Source organism: Cryptomeria japonica, chromosome 3 (genome assembly GCF_030272615.1).
Source record: "Cryptomeria japonica chromosome 3, Sugi_1.0, whole genome shotgun sequence".
Classification (NCBI taxonomy): Eukaryota; Viridiplantae; Streptophyta; class Pinopsida; order Cupressales; family Cupressaceae; genus Cryptomeria; species Cryptomeria japonica.
In genome coordinates, this window is record NC_081407.1 from 250166172 (window position 1) to 250177406 (window position 11235).

Here is an 11235-nt window from a genome sequence, read left to right on the forward strand (position 1 = left end):
AAATGAAAAAATATTTATGTTCTCTAAAAATATATATTCAAGATTAATAATTTATAAAAATATATTATAAAATAGAAATAAGACTCTTACAAACAGTTAAAGTTAGGTCTCTTAAAAATGTACTTGTACTTCATGTCAAATTCTTGGACATAAAATAGCTAATACAGCCACCGGCAATCACGGGAGATACTGTTAATCTATAATGTTATCCTATTTGCAAGTATTACCTTATAGGTTCCATTTATTTTGTTAGGGTGGTCCCATTTAGAATTTGTTAGAAATTCTATTAAAATACTATGTTATGAAGGTATTACCTGATTAAGATCCATTGATTTTGTTAGGGTGCTCCATTTAGAACTTGTTAGAAATTCTATTAAACTACTATATTATGCAGGTATTACCTGATTAGGATCCATTGATTTTGTTAGGTGCTTCCATTTAGAATTTGTTAGAAATTCTAGCATAACATGTTACTATATTTGACAATATAATTTCCCTGATGTGATTGGATTCAGTCCATCCTTACATCAATACTGCAATTTTTAGTCGCATATAATACCCACCATGTTGTGAGTGGGGACAACATGACCATATATTCCTACAGAGTGTTTCAACCAATCCACAAGTATGGATTAGGAAACATCAAGAACAATTTTTAACTACTTAACAGCAAAATCAATAATTTAGATTGATGAAAAACAACAGTATTTGTTCAATAATGCAATAGTATACCACCCTGAGGGTCCCACAGAAGTAGATAATAATTTTAGGATGTGAAATCTAATCCATATTTGGTCCTAGATTCTGGGTTTTTTAAGTTTTTGTTCAGGTTTGGGTCCATTGCCAACCTGCCTATTTGGCAGGATGCAGCAAACTTATGATCAAAGTCACGGACTCACGGGTGACGGGATTCAAATTAAAAACCTTTATGCTTAGCCAGTTTCCGAGAAGATGAACCTCCTCAGCCCTTATAAGAAGTCCATGTTTGCCTGAACTTTTACACTACAATTGCCTGTATAGCAAAGAAAATCAACCATGAAGACATGTGGTCTAATTGAATGTTTGAATATTATTGCCTTAGTTATTTTATGTTCAAGAGCTGCCCATGGGCAACTTAGTTCAACATTTTATGAAGATTCATGTCCTTATATATGGCCAATAGTCAGGGAAGCTGTTGCACAAGCTGTGGAAAAGGAGAAGAGGATGGGTGCATCTTTGCTCCGCCTTCACTTTCATGACTGTTTTGTTAATGTAAATTAAGTTAATCCTGACGAAGTTACATCTTTATTTTGAATTTTCGGTAAACAGATTTTAAATAATTATAAGAAAAACATGAATCTGCATACAATTATGTTTAACCTAATTCAGTCTAGGAAGTTTTAAATCTGTTAGAACTCTCTGAAAGGATTTCTGTGATGGAATTTATCCTTTAAGGGAGGTTGAAAATATGGTTGTACAAGATATATGTTTCAACAATTATTTGAATTGAAATTTAGAAGTTACGTGATTTTCTCTCTCTGCAGGGGTGTGATGGGTCGATATTAGTGGACGACACCCCTACATTTAAAGGAGAAAAGAATGCAGGACCAAATGCCAATTCTGTGAGAGGCTATGAAGTGATAGACATCATTAAAAGTCGGCTAGAGTTTGCTTGCAGTGGGGTCGTTTCGTGTGCGGACATTGTAGCCATTGCTGCTCGTGATTCTGTTGTAGAAGTACAATTTCTCCCTTTATCTATCGTTATTAGACAACTAAAAAATAGATTTATATCTCTCTGCAGAATATGATGTGGGTTATTAGGTTTTTAAATCCCACATTCTACATTTTGACGTGTTTAGATGATTCATCTTATATCATATTAATAAGTGGATCTTATTTGAAAATTTAGAATAATTTCAGAACCACTAAAATAGATCAAAATTTAGAATATACTAGAAGTAGTTTTTATTAAGGATCTTAAGCTCTATCTGTGTGATACTTGTGGGTTGGCGTTTTCTAGCTAGGAGGACCAACATGGCCAGTACAGCTGGGAAGGAGAGACTCAAGAACTGCAAGTTTAAGTAGTGCCAACACCCTTCTTCCTTCTCCCTTTGCAAACCTGAGTACTCTTATCTCTCAATTTCAAGCTCAAGGTCTTTCTGCCAAGGACATGATTGCTCTTTCAGGTACTTGCAAGGATTAAAATTTTACCCGAGCAAAACTTCAATTTTTAAATGTCTGAGTAAGATCATAGAAGAATTAAGTGTTTTAATAGTTTAAACTTTTAGGTGCTCATGCAATTGGTAAGATCATAAAAGGATTAAGTTTTTTACTAGTTTAAACTTTTAGGTGCTCATACAATTGGTCAAGCACGGTGCACCATCTTCAGATCCCGCATCTACAAAGAATCCAACATAGACACTGCATTTGCAACTTCTATGCAGGCCAACTGCCCAAGTAGTGGTGGGGATAATAACCCTTCACCCTTGGATGTTGCCACTCCCACTTTCTTTGACAATAACTACTACAAAAATCTGAGAAGCCTGAGAGGCCTTCTACACTCTGATCAGGTATTGTTTAATGGCGGCTCTGCAGATGCTCAGGTTGCTACCTACAGTATGGATCCTTATGCCTTCTTCAGTGATTTTGCAACAGCCATGGTAAATATGGGAAATATCAACCCTCTTACCGGAACCAGTGGAGAAGTTAGAAAAAATTGTAGGAAAATCAATTGACATGTTATGGACAACACTAACAAATTAAAAAATGCCATCAAGCTCTGAGGCATTGTTTGTATGATTTGGAGCGTTTTCAAGGTTTACCTCTTGTAATATCCTCTTCCAATTAATTTTGCTGCTCCTGCTAGGTAATGCTCGTGGGTTTGTACTGGGTTTGTTTTTAAGTATGCTCCCTATCAGTATGTATGGTTTTGGAGCACACATGTAAATTTTGCTTTGCTTTAGGTTATGTAAATAGGTGTACGATGGTTTGATATGGTTTAGGGCTAAGTCTAAAGGTGATGGCTTGTAGATGGGGTCAGTTGTAAATCAGCTTGTATGAAAGACTGTGTAATCTTTCTCTTATTATCTTATATTATATTCAGTGATTTCTCTAATATTATATTCAGTGATTTCTGTCACTTTTATTTAAAAAAAATAAAACAATTGTAAAAATATTTATTAAACCTGTGAAAACCAAGAACACTAGTAGAGCTGCAAATTACATAATTGTATAATAAATTGAGAAGAAGTAAAACAATTGTGAATATTTGTTTGATTGACTTAGGAATGAGTACAATGTATAAAGCAGAGATGCAAGATTGGAAAAATCCATGCAAGATTCCACAACTAAGCAATCATAATCCTATCTCTTAACAACTAGCAAACTTATCTAAAGGAATATTCTAGGTAGAATATTCTACACTATCACCCTCCCTTAAGCGTAGCTAGGTGAAAAGAGAGAGATGAGTCCTAAAAAATCGGGAACCCAATTACAAAGTGGAATGGATAAAGCCGAATTGAGAAAAACTCCTAATGATTTATTCAAACTAAAGAAGAAAGCTGCAACTGCTGATGAAGAATTGCAAAACTGCAAATGAATCCACACTGCAACAAGATTATATTTGAGTCATAGAAACCATTGCACAAGATGCAGTTGTACATATTTTGGACTGCTCAAATGGATGAACATACAGGTACATGGTCTCCAAATATAGAAACTAATCGTCCGAAGACAAGAAGATATGATTCTGTAGAAATGTTCTCCAATCTAAAGAACTGCAAAGATGTCCTCTGGTTGGGATGAAGTTGCTATTAATCCAATGCTCAATATTTTCCCATTAGAAATAAACTCTAGAAGCACTTGAAAGGATTAGACTCTGGAATCTCATGTGGTTAGGAACCCTGCTAGAAAGAATCTCTGGGAGAAAACAATGTTGCAACACTGGAATCTCATGTAGATAGGAATTTAGAACAAAAGAATACATTTGGCTGCCTATTGGAGGAAGAATGCGGAGCTCGGTGGTTAATTAGAAACTTTCAATATTCTAAGTTTGATTATTCATGAATCTTAATAAAATAATCCTACACTAGATGCATTAAGCAGAAACCCCCGTATTCAATTTTACAAAGCTCCAAATTTTCCCAGATCTTTATCATGTAGTGCTCGTAAAGTATGTATAATTTTTAAAGAACCAACATAGGAAAAAAAAAAGAAGCATGCAAAAATTAGGGGAGAAACATGCATGTATCTAGAAACAAAGGTTTACATCAACCTCCATGTTGGTGATAATCCTCATAGAAATTTGCCCTACAAATATAGAGAACTCGCTTGCAAAAGACAAATTGAAATAAAAAGTAGACTACACCTTCGCACAATAAACAAACGAATTTGTACTCATACCAGGTTGATCTCTGATACCATGTAAAAATATTTGCTAAACCTGTGAAAACTAGGAACACTGGTAGAGTTGCAAATTACATAATTGCATAATAAATTTACAAGTAAAACAATTCTGAATAACTGCTTGATTGACTTAGGAAAGAGTACAATATATAAAACAGAGATAAGCCATCTAAAATGACAACAACCAACTAGAAAATAGGCTTTTTAGCTTTATGCAAGATTGGAAAAATCCATGTAAGATTGCACAACTAAGTAATCATAATCCCATCTTTTAACAACTAGCAAACTTATCTAAACTACACTAACAATAATGAGGTGGAAGTTTTCTTAAAATTTCATTTTAAAAAGGATTACAGGTTTGTCACTGAGTGCATTGTTGGCATAAAATAGAATAGAGGTAAAACAACATTCAAGACTTAATACAATTGGTCATAAAAGGAATGTAGAGCATAAGAACAATTAGGTCTGATAGGAATAATGATATTTTGTAAGGGACACATTTTCAATTGTATGCATATGTATAAGATTTTACAATGTTGTAAGTGTTGGCAATTGACACTCTATTGGTTAGGTTTCATTATGTTGTCATTGATGGCAACATGATTTTGGGTTCCGTCTTCATGTGGTGTATCGACAGGCACTTCACAGACTCGACATTGGCACCAACAGGATAAAAGATTTCTTTGGTCACCGACAATGTAGGCCGGCATGGTATTGTAAAGATCATCGGTATTGGAGGCCGACACATCTTGGATCTGGCATCGACAACTTGTTTTAATGTTTATTCATTTATGTTATATGGCCGACATGTAAATGTGATATTGTATATATCTTTGTAAGCCGACATAAGGCATAAATTTGTATAAGGTATATAGGAGAGATTGATATAAGAAAAAAAAAAGATAGACATGTGGAATGGATATATGGATGCAATGTAATGCGAAATATATCAGAGAGACTGTATGTGAGGAATTCATTGTAAGGGTTATTCCGGTACTAAGTTTAAGGTTTTAACCGGAACAGACAAAGTTTAAACCAAAACTGTATTCTGGCATAAAATATGCTATCCTAGCAGTTCACACTTCTCCAGATTGTTATGTAGTTAGCGTGGCTCTTATTGTGATGAGCAGTGTGCTCTAGGATGTAAGCCTTCCTGCAAGTACAAGTGCAGGCCCATCATTTATTGTAATATCTCTTCACATGGCCAATGAATTGATATTATGGGTCACAAAACCCACTGTGGTTTTACCTCATTGAGGTTTTCCATGTATAAATCTGTGTTATGGTTCTCATTTATGTGTTTGGCTTATTGGTTGCATTACTTCTTTCAATTCTGTTTATACCAGTATATCGGTTGGTGTATGAATGTTTTGTTAAAGCTAAAATCTTCTATTCCAGTATAAGCCCCCCTCTCAGTGTTATTGGTTTCCAATAGTAAGATGTTAGATATGATAGAAGTAAGAACTAATAAGAAAGAGATAAAAGACCATAATGCTTTATATTTGTAGTTATTTGCAATTAAATTTAATATCTTTTCCTCTTTTATCTCTTTCTTATTTTTTCATACTTATATTTATATCTATAGTTATTTGTCATTATGTTTAATATCTTCTTCTTTTTTATCACTTTCTTATTATTTCTTACTTATATTAGATTATCTTACCTCTTACAACATTGTAATATATTATACATATACATAAAATTGAGGATGTGTCCCTTACAAAATATGATTAATACTACACACACATATTATTCCTATCATTCACACACACACACACACACACACACACACACACACACACACACACACACACACACACACACACACACACACACACACACACACACACACACACACACACACACACACACACACACACACACACACACACACACACACACACACACACACACACACACACTCTTAAAGTTTATGAGTGTTTAATTCCCTTATTGTATTCGTCCGGGTATAAAAACAACACTCAAGGTTCTTAGGGCTCAAAACTCTTGTATGTGATTCCACTTTTCTTGCTAACATGCATCTACATTGGATAACTATATTGATGAGAATTAAGTGTTCATACAATTCAAAAGTGTGATTTTCTTTCTATGAATTTTCTATATTTGAGATTAAATGACAATACCAAGAGGCCACAATGAAATGACCCTTGTGCTATGACCAAGATGAATGGTATTGTCTTCAAGCATTTGTTGGGCTATGTGTTCAATCTTCCTCTCATATATAGGTATGAATTAGTATCAGTAAGGTTTGATGTTGGCTAGAAGGTTAATTGAAATAAGCTAGATAACATTTTCTTCTATAAGGAAAGCCCCTTGGCATATATTCAAAAACTATTAAGGATTTCTCAAGAACAAATTAGAGATTATTTGATGGTGATGCAAGAATCTCGGGTGATCCCACAACAATGCGTTACAATTTTAGCAATGAACAACAATTTTTAGTTGCCCAATTTTTTTTTTTGAAGGCCTTTAAATGAAGGGGACCCTTCTCACATTGGCCCTTCAATTTAACCAAGCCCCTTTAAGAAAAGGTACTTTCCATGTAGCCTTCGCTTGAAGGCCTAATGAGGTTACTTTTATTAATAGAATAAAGGTTTTATTTCAAGACCCCCTTCAAACAAAGCCATTATTTTATGTTTTTTTTAAAAGGTTTAAAACTCTCAAAATGATAGTTTAATTTGTCATTTGAGAGCGACAAAAACCAGGTGAACCCTTGAAGTGAAGCCGTGGGAACGAAAAGACTAAAGCCACGACGCAACCATCTTGCACATCGACATTTACCCACCACATCAATGTCCACTCATCACATCATCTAGGTGCTTAAATATTTCTCTTTTTCTATTTTTATTGCATGTTCTTCCCAGAAACTACAATTTTTTTTTCCCATTCTATCTTTTTTGTTGTGAGAGAATTTTATTTCATTAAAAATGAATCCCATTATGCTTTTTGTGCTTTATCTATACACCTTAGCACTGGAAAAAGGTGCCAAATTTTACATAACCTTTTATTTGAGATTAGAATGCGCAAATTGCTTTGAGATAGGACAAAAACAAAAGATAAATTTTTAGAGGACGTTGATGCCCAACTATAGGAACAAATGATACATATCCATATGTAATTTATTTCCATACCATCTTGTTGAAGGTTGAATGAAAATGGAAGGTGCAACAAATATTTGTATTCAAAGTTATTGAATTTTAAGGAAACATAAGTTAAATGGATGAATAGGCAAGAGGAATCACAAAATACATGAAATAAGAAAAACAACATAGAAATGATACAAATCACAAAGAATAAGTGATAAATAAAAATACAACCTATTAAAAGTTAGCTATACCAAAATGTATCATGAATCATCCATACACTAAGAATGTAGAAACATAAATTCAAGCAAAGAAGAAAAATGAAAAAAATGTGGCAAGTAGTGAGAGGTATATATGAAGGTATTTAAGAATTGGATGCATATATCATATTAGATGGTTTCTCTCTTATTGAACATTTATCCTCAATATAGGGTATGTTAAGATAAAAAAGACCGATTTCTTGACACACTTGATTTATTTTACCATTAAACTATCTTATTAAGTGAATAGTTATTACTAGTACATTCTTAGTTTTGATTTTCCCTTGCCTATAAGTTCTTAAAGTTTATCTTGGAATCCAATTCTTCTATTGTTATAATATTCATGTGCACGAGTGTACCAAAATATTTAGCCTTGTGTTGCTTGATAAAAAATCTGTTAGATAAAATCATATGTGTAGGATTAGGAGTTACGCCAAGTTGTTACAATGAAATGTCTATGCAATTTCTTAGTTTAGGAGAGGATAACATAGTGGTGTAGGAGCACCTTGATCATATTGATGCCTTATAAAGGATTTTTGTCATGATTTCTTGTTTTGGTGTTGTGTCAATTTGTAATAAGGTCCTAAGGACCATTTGTTGTCATTTCAATCCATTTTTAATCATTTTCAAATCAAATTGTAAGGCCTTTGATGCCATTTGAGTCATATAGTCCTATATGGTCTTAATTGGGTCAACTTTGGTCAAACCACTCCAATGTGTCCAAAATGAGTGGAAATGATGTAATTGATGTCATATGGTCTATTTTGACATGTTTTAGGGGTATGTGTGAAGTTTTGAGTCAATTTGGATAGAAGAGCGAAAAATCGTAAAAGTTGCTAGAGTTGCATGCCAACTTTTTCAACTTTGATGCAACTTTTGAAATATGGATAGAAAGGTTGGCTTATAGTGGTTTGAGTATGTAACCCAATTTTTTTGGTATATATAGACCCTTGGAACTCCATCCAAGGATGGTTGGTCGAATTTTGGAAAATTTTGCTAATGAGATTTAGAGTTTTTATTCATTTCTGGGTATTGTAGTCCGATTCTCTTCATTTTTATGTATGAGATCTATTATTTTTTGATTGGAAACCAATTTTATGTGATAGAGAAGTTAAATATCTAAATTTTTGTTCTTGTGATATCAAACTGAAGCAGTCATCGGTGAGGAGGGACCTCAAAGAGATCAATCCGGACCCTTCAACAAGAGTAAACACAACAGAAACACAAAGATATGATGGAAGAAACACAGAATAGATTGTTTTATTACATGAAATCTGATTACATCCAACCGGTAACAACCGGGTTACAACATACTGGCTCACATGCTTGGTAGAATAGGTCACAACTGGGACCTTGAATCTTATGATCTATCTTCTATACACAATCTAGCTAATTGATTCTGTCCCCTCTATTACATTCTAATGCATAATTACAAATATATATTGATCCAAAGGATCCAGTTGGCCCAAAAGGGATCAAAACCCGAAGAACAAGACCTAACATGTAAAATAACAAGGTCGGCCTCCACCAAAAGATTCCTCTAAAAATCCAAAGGATGAAACGTAGATCGCGGGAAAAGGTCGGCCACATGCCAAGGAACATCAGAATCAATGCCTAAGGCTCCACAAGATTCAGAATGGGTTCCAGTAGATCACCAAAATAGGTCTAGGCATCCTGTAACACAGGACTGTCAATCGGTAACAAGAAACTATCATGGAAACTAGTAGTGATATCTTGCCAGAAAATGATCCAAATGTGACGCAGTCTGGAAGAAAGAAAGATGATCAAGTATTCAAGTAGAATCCAACTCCATAGGATCTGGTGAGCCAAAGTCGGGACATACAAAAAGGAAAAATGAAATTGCAAACATAAATAAAAAATAGAAAGGAAAATATTTTTGGTTGATGCAAGAATGCTATGAACTGGGGATGATCCTGCATCAGACATTTGAGGTTATTGAAAAAGTGATCCTCTCAGTTTTTTGTGGTCAGAGGAAAACCAAGGTGGTCTACCTCTGCCTAAGAAATCCAAGATGAATCTTCAACTGGTCTATCCTTCCACTTCACAAGATATTCCTTATACTGACTGCTCCGGGTACTACGCCCAATCCTACTGTCCAAAATCTCTTCAATATGATCCGGTTCCTTCCGGGGTAACTATTTCTCCAAGTTTGTAACATCGTTCTCACTGAATTCTGGGTCATGATAATCATGAAGATCTGCAATGTTAAACACAGGTGAAATACTTAGACTGTCCAGTAACTTCACTTCATATGCATTTCCAGAACTGAACTTCCTCAAAATCCTGCAAGGTTCAAACTTCTTCATCTGCAACTTGTTATAAGTTCCAACTGGGAATCTCTCTTTTCTCATATATACCATCACTTCATCACCAACTTCAAATTCCTTATGTCTCCTCTTCTCATCTGCCTTCTTCTTATACTTGCTGTTCATGTCTTCCAAATGCTGCTTAACCTGAATATGCAATGCTGCCATGTGATCTGCAAGTCTTCTGCTTCTAAACTTATCCGGTCTTCACTGCTAATGTCTCTCAATTCTGATATACCTCTAGGATGTACTCCGGTAATAATCTCAAAAGGTGTTTTTTTGGTACTTCTATTCACTAAATTGTTGTAGGCAAACTCTGCTTGTGCAAGAATCAAATCCCAACTTCCGATTTTATCTCCCACTAAACATCTCATCAAGTTTCTCAAACTTCGGTTAACAAATTCTGTCTGTCCATCAGTCCATGGATGAAAAGTAGAACTGAAATTTAAATACGTCTTCATCTTCTTCCAAAGTGTTCTAAAAAAATAGCCAAAAAACTTAGTATCTCTGTCTGAAACTATGCTCTTAGGTAATCCATGCAATCTCACCACTTTCTTGAAAAACAGGTCTGCTACATGCAATGCATCTAATGTCTTCTTACAAGGTATAAAATGATCCATCTTCGAGAATCTATCCACTACCACAAATATAGAATCATTCCCTCTCGGTGTCTTAGGCAAACCAAGTACAAAATCCATGCTTATATCCTCCCAAGGTCTTACCGGTACTGTCAAAGGTTTATACAATCCCACATTGTGACTACTACCTTTTGCAACTTGATAAAATCTACAACTTTGCACATATCTCTTAACATCCTTACGAATATGGGGCCAAAAGCACTACTCACTCATCAATGCTACTATTTTGTCAATGCCAAAATGTCTAGCTAAACCTCCACTGTGTTTCTCCTTTATCGGATTCTCTCTCATAAAACTCTTAGGTATTCACAATTAAACTCCTCTGAATAACATCCCATCTTGAATGAAATAATCCAACCATTTGCTTCTGTCTACCATAACCGGTTCTTTACATGCTTTCCAAGGTTTTGCAAAATCTAGGTCATTATCATACAAGGTCTTCAAATCTTCAAATTCTAATACCGTCACTCTCATCTTTGTCGACAAATTCCTTCTCTGACGCAATACATCAACAACTTTGTTA

At 34.6% G+C, this 11235-nt stretch overlaps 1 protein-coding gene across 1 annotated transcript; it reads left to right on the forward strand.

Moving 5' to 3' along the window:
• Window positions 1-981: 981 nt before the first annotated feature.
• On the forward strand, window positions 982-3092 carry LOC131037209 (peroxidase P7). Its single transcript, XM_057969277.2, has 4 exons — window positions 982-1251; window positions 1524-1715; window positions 2000-2165; window positions 2329-3092. Exons 1-4 carry the CDS (start codon window positions 1036-1038, stop codon window positions 2712-2714), a joined length of 960 nt encoding a protein of 319 aa, XP_057825260.1. The 5' UTR covers window positions 982-1035; the 3' UTR covers window positions 2715-3092.
• The last annotated feature ends 8143 nt before the right edge of the window (window positions 3093-11235 follow it).